Genomic DNA, 11,701 nt, shown 5'->3' with positions numbered 1-11,701 from the left:
AACTGAAATATCACTTTAACTGGGTGTACATTTTTGATAACTTGTATTGTATTTATGAACATGCAGAGTTTTGTGTAAAAGCTTATTCACTTTATGTTAATGTTTACATTCTGCATAACATTCTCACCCGCTGTTCCTGATTAGAAAACCTATACTGAGGTGGTATACAGAAGTATGATGTAGCAATATATAAAGCTTTAATCGTGTATTAATAAAAATATGCAGATTAGAGACTGGTAATGTGTATTCATTTTAAGCTGTATCTGTTCTAACCCTCAATAAATCCATCTAAACCAACTCAATATGTAATGTACTACCAATATGTACGTAACTGTTCCAATACTTCCACTATATTTCTTTACTATTTACAGCAATAAAATGTGTCTAAAACAATTGCTCAGTTTTAGCTTTATTTGACATCACTAAATTCTTTGTACAAAAAAGCTTCATATTGACTCTACAAAAATAAACAACATGAAGGATGACAGAACATTCCTATTAATTAATAATCATTTCATGTTAAATGACAGGCTTGGAGGCATGGTAATGTGAGACTAGTCTATCTATAGCATTGTCACTGATTCAAGATGTCATAAAGACTGTGTAATCCTTCCGACCCCCCCACACACACCTCACTGTGCTTATCCCTTACAAGTGTGTGAACTCTCTTCTCCATTTAATTACTTTCACTTTTTCATATTTTTTTTTTTTTTTTTTTACAAGATTCCTGTTGCATTCCTTTCCTCTTTCATGACCTGTTTTTCACATACCCAGGCAGGGAACAACAATCCCAAAGGAAATAGTGTGTTAAATATAAATCCACAAATTATTATTAGCCGCTTATACTTTGTGGGTTTTGATGGGACTTAATATTTAACACACACACACACACAGACACACACACACACACACACACACACACACACACACACACACACACACACACACACGCACGATATACACAGATAGCATGTGTATGTAGTTAGCTGGTATGCATGTCCTTTTAGGAACATTAGCATCATATGTTAGTGTATATAACATGCCACCCTGAGGCAAGGTTGAAGAAGTATTCAGCAGGTACAGTCTTGTAGACGTTCAGAAGGTGCAGTTCAATAGACCGGTTTGTTCAACAAGGCCAGGGAAGGTGCCAACCACATATTCACATGGGTAAATCCACCTCAGGTATTAAAACACTACGCAAGGTAAATCTGCATGAGTAAGTATGAGTGTGTAATCCACAGGAAGATAATCCAACATAGGAAGACTAGACAGACATAGGGAAAGTATTCCAGTGTGACAGGCCAGCCTGGCGACAGGCAGTGTTCAGGCCATGTTCAACAGTCTGATTGTAGCCGGTAGACACTGTTCAGAAGTCGGGTGTTCAGGCACTTGATACTGCTATAGAGCTTGCCTGGCCTTAGTCGCAGTAGTGGCATGAACGTGTCTAGGGTGATGATTGTCACTTGATGATACGCTGAGTTTTCGCACGCACGCACGCACGCACGCACGCACGCACGCACGCACGCACGCACGCACGCCCCAACCAGTGGGGGCATTTAGGTCGGGGGTAGGGGTAGGGATTTTTTTAAAACTGGATTGACAAATAAGAACCCCTGTTGGGAAGTTGACAAACATGACAAACATGACAAACATGCCCATGCCTTCATTTCAACCCTGGTTAGACTACAGCATCCTCCATGGCATCACCTCCAAAACCCTCAATAAACTCCAATGTTCAAAACTCAGCTGCTCGCCTGCCCACCAGCACCAGCACCCGCTCCAGAGACCACTTCACACCAGTCCTCTATCACCTCCACTGGCTGCCTGTCAAACAAAGAATTCACTTCAAAATGCTCCTCACCACCTATAAGGCACTCCACAACCTGCCTCCCCCCTACCTCTCTGACCTCCCCGAGCCACATGTCACGTCCCGTTCCCTCAGGTCCAGTGATGCCGGCCTCCTCGAGGTCCCCAAGACCAGGGGTCGAACCTGGGGCGACAGGGCCTTCTCTGTGGCTGCCCCCTCCCTCTGGAATGCACCCCCCAAACGCATCAGAGATGACCCCTCCCTCCCTACCTTCAAAACCACCCTGAAAACCCACCTGTTCACAATTGCCTTTCCCAGTTGACTTTGTTTCAACTCTTGTTTTTAGTGTTTTATTGCTTTTATATCTTCGTACTTGCTTATCTTAGTTTTTTTTTCCTAATAAAGTTGTTGTTGTTACCCCCCCCCCCCACACACACACAAACACACATGTAAAGCGACTTTGGGTACTCAGAAAAGCGCTATATAAATTCCAGGCATTATAATTATTATTATGAAATATGCGTTGGAATTGTCAAATGGTTGTAGTACTGTGCAGCTGACATGCTTGTCCAAACCTCCAGCTATGTAAACATACATTTGAATAAAAACTTCATCACAAAAAAAAAGCATTTTACATGCCGTTTTCTCACTAATACTCATGTTGTCATGTAAATAACAGTGGCTTTTGACACTACTGAACCTTAATTTTAGATTCTCTTTTACTCCCTCAGACACACTCACAGTCCCACTACCTGACAGGTGTCACAATAAGACCAATCATAATAGTCCAGGATATCTCAGGTCCTTTCATACTACCTGTCAATCAGAATAAGTTTGCTGATCAGACACTGGCCTGCTTTCTTATTGGCCCCTGGGCCTTAATAGGATCCCAGTGACTATGTGTGTGCGGAGATTACGGCTCCAAACCTTCTACTTTGGCCAATCTCTGTGTCCTGCAAACATGGGTGCTGCGGTTTAGGGGCGAACCCAGACCCAGAGAAACACCAAAAAAGGACAAATAAGAAGAACAAGAACAAATCGTGGGTTCAAACTCGGAGAGGGACTATGGTGAAGTGATGCCTTGAGGGACAACTTGTCATCAACAAGAAAGGGATTATCTCAACTACCACATTTCGTCAATTGATTGATTTTGACTTTTTATTATTTTACTTTTACCTTTTATACCTACCCTGGATTAAATCATATTTTTTGTTCTGTCACTTGTGGAATTCAAAGTGAAAGTTTTTGGATTATCCTCTGAGGTCAACTGTGCCCTTCATCATCTAAGGGATCTACCTGCTTATCCCCTCCAACTGGAACAACTTAGATGAGCTCAACCCATTAATAACTTACCAAAGCAACAAAACAGAGACCTGTTCTCACCCTTGAATACCTGCAATATAGCCTGTGGGACGACCTCAAAGCCACTTTATTTTAACCTCTTTGTTAGGGTTTTGTTTGCATCACATGCAGCTGGCCACCTCTGGATTGACGCAGTTATTGTCACTTCAGTTCACGCATTCTCTATCATCTTGTCTGTCTTGCTGGTTTTACTTCTCCCATCTGTCTGACTAGTGCATGACTGTGAGCCATGGTTCTGTTGATGGTGAAGTTTCCGCTGCACCGGCGTGTGCGCTTGGCACAAGGCCTGTGGCTATTGTCTTGGCTGGCAGTGTTGTCTGGGGCCTTCACCTTCTGCATGGGTGTCTACCTTAAAATCGAGCTACTCCGCAGGGATGAGGTAGGGGGGGGGGTTGATTGGGTACAAAAATGCATGTGTGGGCAACTGGGCATACACGCTAGTATGTGCAGAGATAGAATAATCCATGCAGCCAACCCAAACAAACACACACATGCATGCATGCACAGTACACATTCAGCAGTGCGAACTTAAAAACACTAGCAGGGATCGAGGTACCATAACACACACACTTTCCTTCTGCTTAAGGTTGTTCAATGATTTTATTATATAGGCATTACTGATGATTATTTATCATAAATCTCATTGTGTAAATATTATGTGGAATAGTCGTCCCAATATCGTCTTAAAGGAGAATTTTGGACTTAGGCCTTAGGTTAGATCACATATTTTAATAGCTTTTTTTCTTTCTTTTTTTGGTGAGATCTGACGTTCATAGTGACAGAACACTGTCCCCAAAAAAAAAAAAAAAAAAAAAAAAACAGAAGTCTCGCTAGACGAGATTGAAATCTCGAGATTTCAATCTCGTCTAGCGAGACTTCTGTTTTTTTTTTGTTTGTTTTTTTTGGTTGCATAGTGTTCTGTCACTATGAACGTCAGATCTCACAAAAAAAAGCTATTAAAATATGTGATCTAACCTAAGGCCTATCCGCGCACCTTTTAAGCTGTGGCGGCTCAGGGGTGGAGTTATGAAATTTTTCTACTGTACCATTCATCCTAAGATATCATAACGTCATAGAAAAGGTAAGAAAACTTTAGTCCAAAATTCTCCTTTAATATCGATAGAGGTATTTGGTCAAAACATTTGTGATGACTATCACTCACTGTCTCTTATCAGTGAGCTGTTATGGCTGAACAATCGATTCAGGAAAGTCAAGCACAAATGCTCATTCATAGATGTGGGCCATAGGGCATAGCAGTGGCCAATCATAGAAACCCCATTCATTGTTCCTGTGGAGATTTCAGAAAATATTTATATAAATGATTTCAAGCCTGGAACCAAGCAATCCAGGCTCCTGGTGAATCATGACCATACAACATTTGATTCTGTGTCCAAAAAGATTTGAATATGTAATTATATTATATACTATATTTAATAATACGTTTTTTGTGTTTGTGGTTTTCTAATATTTTTTGACACAGAATCAAATGTTTTATTGACATGATTCACCAGGATCCTGGATGGCTTGGTTCCAGGCTTAACATAATTTATATAAATATTTTCGGAAATCCCTATATGGAAAGAATGAATGGGGTTTCTATCTGTGGCACCACAAAATGGCCGCCACTGCCATGCCCTATACATGCACCCCCACCCCATACCTCCCCCCCCCCCCCCCCCCCACACACACACACACACACACACACACACACACACACAGAAACATACATAGTGACGCATGACCTTTACCAACAATGATTTAGGTTGAATCTGTATTGAATTGTGGGCAATCTGTTATTAGTAAGTGAATGTCATAATCTATTATCTATACCTGACTTGTAAATCCAGCTGGCCAATGGGGTGGATTGATTACTGATTTCATTAGGTTGGAAACATTGATTGCCCATAAGCTACACAGGAAAGCCTCAGGCCACGGATGCATGCCATTGGACCATTATAGATCTTAATAGGGCAGTTCCAACGAGGCAGCCAAATCTAATTATCATAACTGTGCAAAAACTATATTCAGAAATATATTGAAAGAATATCAAGTTTGGTTTGGGAATTATTCATTTCTGGCAATAAGTATGAACTTAACTCATTTTCAGATGTTGATTAGTGACCTTGTGGCTGATCAAATACTGTACAGGGATTACTTTCATACTGATTCCTAACTAGTTAGTCTAGTATAGTTATCTAACACAAGCGCTCAACCGTTGACAGAATAGACACTTTTGACTGGCAAAAATAATTATACCTTAGGGGATAAAATTAAATAACAATGCGTGACCATCACAAGGTTGTAACAGATTTGTGCTATAACAGCAATTTAACACCAAACACCCAGAAATTAGACAAAAGCACGTTTTATCCTTTAATATCTGAGATTTCATCATGTACTGAAGTCTCAAAGGTCAATTCAGATTGGCACCAGTTAATTCAGTATTTTACTTGCTAGAGTATCTTTCTTTTCTTTTTCTTTCTTTCTTTCTTTTTCTTTTTAACAAACTAACCAGCAATCAACAATGACTATGGGATTTGTCTGTTGTAAAAAAGAAAAAAACATACTCTACTGTTTATTTTCCAGGTGATGGAAAATTCAGAGATCCATGTGGTACCCAACCTCATGATGGTGGTGGGTCTAGCCTACATTGGTACCAACTGGTTTGCAGGCAGAGTATGTCAGGACTCCCTGGACTTGACCCGTTTCCCTCGCTGGAAGCCATACATGCTGCCCTGGTTCTTCGGGTCTGTGGTCCTCTGTTCTCTGCTCCTGGCCGCTCTGGTGCTCAGCTACGCCCTGCAGGGACGCTTAGAGGAATCCCTGAAGGTGAGGCCACTCAAAGCATGGGGGGCATGGAGATTGTAGATCAGGGTGGTAAGACTGGCTGTTGAAGGCACAGACAGTAGTTGCATGGGGTTATTGTCAGAGGGCCAGAGCTGCGGGGTTAAGGTAGTGCTTAGAATGGGATGAGGTAGAAAGGTGGAGAGTGGTAGGGAGAAGTGAAGAAGACAATGTGGTAATGATGCTATGATGCCAAATAGACTGGGATATACGTTATATATATGTTTTAACAGTGGAATTGGTGGTTCTGAGTAAAGGACTAATGGTACACCAGGGTTATATCTAGAATGATGAAGGTTTAACTAATGACAAATAGAAACAGATCAATATAATATGGTGACATAACAATTATGCTGTAAGTTATTGTGAATGAATTTAGTCAAATAAATAACCTGCTATACATTGTTTATGACAAAAAGACAACATTTTACTGTTTTTAAGATTGTATAAAATCCTTCAGAATATACTGTTTTACAGAAACAATTAGGTAAGAACAGCGATCAATTTGTGGATATCACAATTTGGAGGGGAAGATTTGAGCAAACCAGGAAAACAGGCACACAAGTCTTTACGAAGCAGCAGATAATGTACCTTTTATTTTCTATTTTTCTATCCTCTCACCAGGTGGGCTTAAAGAACGGTATTAAATTCTACCGTGACACAGACGTGCCGGGCCGTTGTTTCCAGAAGGAGACCATCGACCGTTTGCAGATAGAACTGCGCTGTTGTGGGAACAGCAACTACAGGGACTGGTTTGAAGTCCAGTGGGTAAACAACAGATACCTGGACTTCACAGCCAAGGAGGTCAAGGAGTGAGTCAGTAGGAATAAGGAAGATATATTTTGACATACTGATAGATTGAGGATGTGTGTTAGGGGTTCAGAAAAAGTACATGAGAGGAGAGGAGACTCATTTGATGTGAGGATGAGTGGCAGACATTTGGGCTGCTTAATCATGAGTGCAGAGGAATACACAATAAAGAGTGTGAAGTGAGGAGAGGGAAGAAGGGAAAATGTGATGGATTCTCAAATAGAGTGGAGGATATTTGTTTAAAATGGGTCTGAGGTGGATACAAAATAGAACATCCAATGAAGACATGATATCAGTGGACTACAGGGATTGAAAAACGTTGGTATGAACTGAAATAAGAACATGAATTGGTACAGGGAAGGAACAGGTGGTTGTGATTGAAGAAAGCAAGGGGGTGAGTAGACTGGGCGAACCGAGTGGTTAGGGCACGTATCATGTCAGCTCTAATGCACGGCAGCGAGGGGGTGAGTAGTACACAGAGTGAAGTAACTGAGGGAATTATGGAAAATTTAAATTGTTAGACCTTATTCTGACCAATCCCCTATTCCATCACTCATCCATCCATCTATCCATTCCAACTCTTTCACCCTCTTTGTTTTCCAGTCGCGTTAGTAGCAACGTGGATGGCCGTTACCTGGTAGATGGTGTTCCTTTCAGCTGCTGTAACCCGGTCTCTGGACGCCCCTGCATACAGTACAGGCTGTTGAGCAACCAGGCCCACTTCAACTATGAGTACCAAACAGAGAAGGTCAACCTGTACAGCCGTGGCTGTAGGGAGGCTCTGTTCAACTACTACTACTACTTGATAAATACGATTGGCCCAATGGTTCTGGCAGTTATCCTCCTGCAGGTAGGTTATAAATTAATAGAAATGTGAGTTTGTCAAACAGTGGCTGGGACCTATAAGTTGGTCATGGGGTATTCTGAGAGAATTATGCACAAAACTACTTTAATAACTAGACCTACATACCAATATTGTGTTCATTTCAGTTTTGGCTTCATGGTCAACATAAGGTTTGATTCGCAGTGTAGAATAAAGAACTACTGTCCTAAAATCTACTTAAAAGCCATGACTGATTCTTTACATCAAACTCATTTTTAATGCATTATTTTCCTTCACCCGTAACCATATAAATGCAGTACACAAGTCTTATTAATATGTCATATAAAGGGCAACATTGTTGCATAATGGAGTTTCTAGCCAAGGCTAATTTGCGACCCATGGTCCTGGTTAATACATAAAACAGACATGGAAGACAACAGCAACACATGGACATCCAAATCCATTTCTTCTCTGTAATCAATCCTTTAATCAAACAGACTTTAACCTATGAACCAAATGTTGCAATTGACAGCACAGTCCCTCTAAATAACAATGAGGACTCTGCCTGTGCTAAAATGTGTTAAAGATGAGATGACATTGTCACATGTAGCCTGTAGCCTGTGGCTAACAATCTATACCTCTTGATTTAGTAGCTCTATAGTTTTTCGACATAGCAGTGACCCTTGACCCCTCATGAAGAATTGCCTCAGGCTTCCAGCGTAGCAATAGATGAGGCCAAACTTTCAACATTCTGTCTCAGCACTTCCCTCCTTGTGTTGAATTTTAGTAGCAAAGATCAAGTAAAACGAGCAGAGGAGGCCATGCAGTCAGTAATAAAAGCCATAATAAATCTGCCTTCACCATTTCCTGATATAAACTTTATATGAATTCTCTATAGCAGGCAAGTAGTAGCTGATGTAACCATGCGGAATGATAGATGCATAAATGTCACAATTTTGATGCCCGCTTTCAGGCAACTGAATATAAAAAGCAACATTATCTTCACTGTACATTGTTTGTTGTTTGAAAGGATGACATTGTTTATATAATTCTTCCTCAGGTAACTTTTACAATGTGGACCATGAAAGCTCATACAAAATTATAATTATAATTATACAAAACATCAGATTATACAAACAGATGACAATATAAGGGGAAGATCACAAGCTGCTAGAACAGCTTCAATGTGTCTTGGCACAGTCTCTGGAACTCTACTGGAGGGATGGAACATCATTCTTCCAAAAGATATTCCCTCATTTGGTGTTTTGATGTTGGTAGGTCCAACATTTCCCATAGGTGTTCAATGGTATTGAGATCTGGCGACTGCGGAGGCCTTAGCATATGATTCATATCATTTTCATACTCATCAAACCATCCAGTGACACCTTATGCCATGTGGATGGGGGCATTGTCCTGGAAGAGACCATTCCCATGTTTCATCATAGGATAAAGGTGATCACTCTCACCCTCTATGACAGTGGTTCTCAACCTCAAAGGGTCGGTACCCCCCAGGGGGTTGACAGTGAAGTGACAATTTAATGACTTTTAAGACCCTTTTAATGCCCCCCCCCCCAAAAAAAGAAAGAAAAGAGACCATAAGACCATTACTGCATCTATAGTATTCAACAAACTATACAATAAAAATTGGTCAAACATTGACCATTCAACAATTGCCAAAGTGTCAAATAATATAAGAAAGTGTGAAAACAGCTGTGCACACCGCCTTGCGTTTGCGAGGCGTTGTGAGCTTGTAGATCGTCTATTTTCACAATATTTATCTGAGGAAGCGAGTCAAACTAAATGTATTGCCTCAACTCCTACATTCCAAGTGATTGTCAGGGTGAGGGATCCCCAGTTCAAATATGATTATTTTGGGGGGTCGCGGCACTGAAAAGTTTGGGAACCCTTGCTCTATGAGGCTATGTGGATCCAATTCAAAATCATGCACACACAGAGCATAACAGAGCCACATGTGGACAAGCTAGAGTATCGTCCCCAGTCAGTTCCTCTCTCTGCTGAACAGGCTCACTGATCAAGCTGGCGTCGCTTGCGTTGTGACAGAAATCGCCCATCCCACCCACAAACACAGCCAGCACCTGGCCAAGCTGGGTTTACAATGGATTTTTTCACCTGCGCTAACACGGACGGCTCTCGAATGTGCTCTTTTGACAACAATGTCCAATGTTGATGTCTTCCCATAGATTTAAATGCATATGTCCCTTTATTCACTGTTTCTATTGAAACACAAGCCCAGTTGAGCTGTCAATTGTGACTGAAGCTCCTGTCATCCGTGTCCAATAATGAACCATCTTTCATCGTCACTTCACTAGTCAGATCTTTTTCTCTTGCCATCTTGATCCAAACGCAGGGGTAAACTAGGCTTTCTCAGCATTTTTATGTATGCCACAGAGCATCATGATAACTGGTTAATTGTATCATGCAGTCCACGTCCAGTACATGGAAGCAGATGCATTTGAATGATTCTCCACTCGATTATTTGGGTATTTCCTTTAATTTGTCACCCGTCTGTCATTTTGACCCTTAACCGGGTGAAATGATTCAGTAACACTATTGTTTGGTTTCAATGCTTCCTTTCCTGGTATTTATACAAAACATATAGCCTACTAACAACCACAATATTGTACATACAAAATGTACTCTTATGGCTAATTAATATTTCGTCTCTATACCCTGCAATTGTTTTTGTCAATATCTGTAGGCCCCGCCCTACATATAACATAACAAAACAAAACCAAACACTCCCATCCAGAGACAAACATTGTTGACACCAATTAATTAACAACATACTGTATTGTAACTCAATCACCTCTTCCTGTCTAGATATCAATATTTGTAAGCCTGCGGTACCTGCAGACTGCTGTGGAGGGAGCCATGGCCCTAGAGGACCCAGAGGCAGAGACCGAGGGCTATATCCTGGAGAAGACCATACAGGAAACCTTTGAGGACACCAAAACCAAAGTTCTCACCCTGCTCAAGATCGGTCAGGTCAACGCTGATGAGGGTGAGGCTGAGGCTGCGGCTGAGGAAGAAGGGAAGACAGAAACCCCTGCCAGCTAGAGGAAACAATAATGAATGTGTTGAGAATGAAGGGTGAAAGGGGATGCATCTTGGGTTTCTTTGTTCTGTAATTTTTGTGGCAGGGGGTGGGATAGAACAACTGTCAGTTTTGATGGGCTAGGCTTGATTTTATGCTCCACCAATGCAGTGGCCACAACTTCCTTTCACATACACAAAACAAGGCAACACTTGGGGAATCTTATCTGGTGCTGCACATGTGGTGAAACAAACATCCCCTCTGTGCAGGAGTGTTTACACATGTAAACATCACCAACTCGGTCATGGATTGATTGATTGATTGATTGAAAATTTTATTAGGCAAAAGAATGTAAAACAACACAGTTACATTTATAATACTTTTGTCTAAAAGGTCCGACCAAAAAGGTCCTTGCGGACTTGTTTCCGTTGGGGTCCTTGAATTAATTTCATAGACATATATAGTAGCAACCAAACAGTTCAAAAATCAACATAAAAATACAGAGGAAAACAATACCACTATGTACCAAAAAAAGCACGAATTTTTTAAAAATATATTTAAAAAAAGGGGAGGGGGGGGTCGTCTGTCTACAGGGAAACTGGTACTAGCTCCTCTTTTGGCCTCCAGAAAGATGAGTTTTTAGGGCTGTTTTGAATGAGCCCAGCGAACTGCATTTTTTGAGGGATGGGGTTAGACTATTCCATACCTGGTGGCTGTGCTGTAGAAGGAGAATTTGCCCATGTTTGTTTTATGGGTGGGTGGTACCAGATTGTTGTTTACGCTCCCTCTAGTTCCGTGACTGTGGGTGTCACTAACTTTTTCGAGGTATTTATTGGAGATGTATAGTACATTTGTTGTAAATAATAGAGAGCATATTCAATCTAAAACACAAGCACACACATTTGAAAAGATTAATCATTCAACAAACACACAAATATGTTCAATGTTTAATGTTCACATACTACATTGTCAGATTTTTTGGCACAAATCTGGCAGTGTC

The 11,701-nt window shown here is 41.0% G+C and overlaps 1 protein-coding gene across 1 annotated transcript; it reads left to right on the top strand.

Moving 5' to 3' along the window:
* Positions 1 to 3,398: 3,398 nt before the first annotated feature.
* rom1b (retinal outer segment membrane protein 1b) lies at positions 3,399 to 10,724 on the top strand (the record flags this gene model as incomplete). Its single annotated transcript, XM_080415521.1, has 5 exons — positions 3,399 to 3,548; positions 5,756 to 5,998; positions 6,638 to 6,825; positions 7,427 to 7,673; positions 10,488 to 10,724. 5 exons carry the CDS (start codon positions 3,399 to 3,401, stop codon positions 10,722 to 10,724), a joined length of 1,065 nt encoding a protein of 354 aa, XP_080271647.1.
* Positions 10,725 to 11,701: the final 977 nt, after the last annotated feature.

The sequence above is a fragment of the Gymnoscopelus braueri genome (genome assembly GCF_963280865.1).
Source record: "Gymnoscopelus braueri genome assembly, chromosome: 20".
NCBI lineage: Eukaryota > Metazoa > Chordata > Actinopteri > Myctophiformes > Myctophidae > Gymnoscopelus > Gymnoscopelus braueri.
The sequence above is the reverse complement of the archived record's forward strand: the minus strand, read 5'-3'. Positions and strand labels throughout refer to the sequence as shown.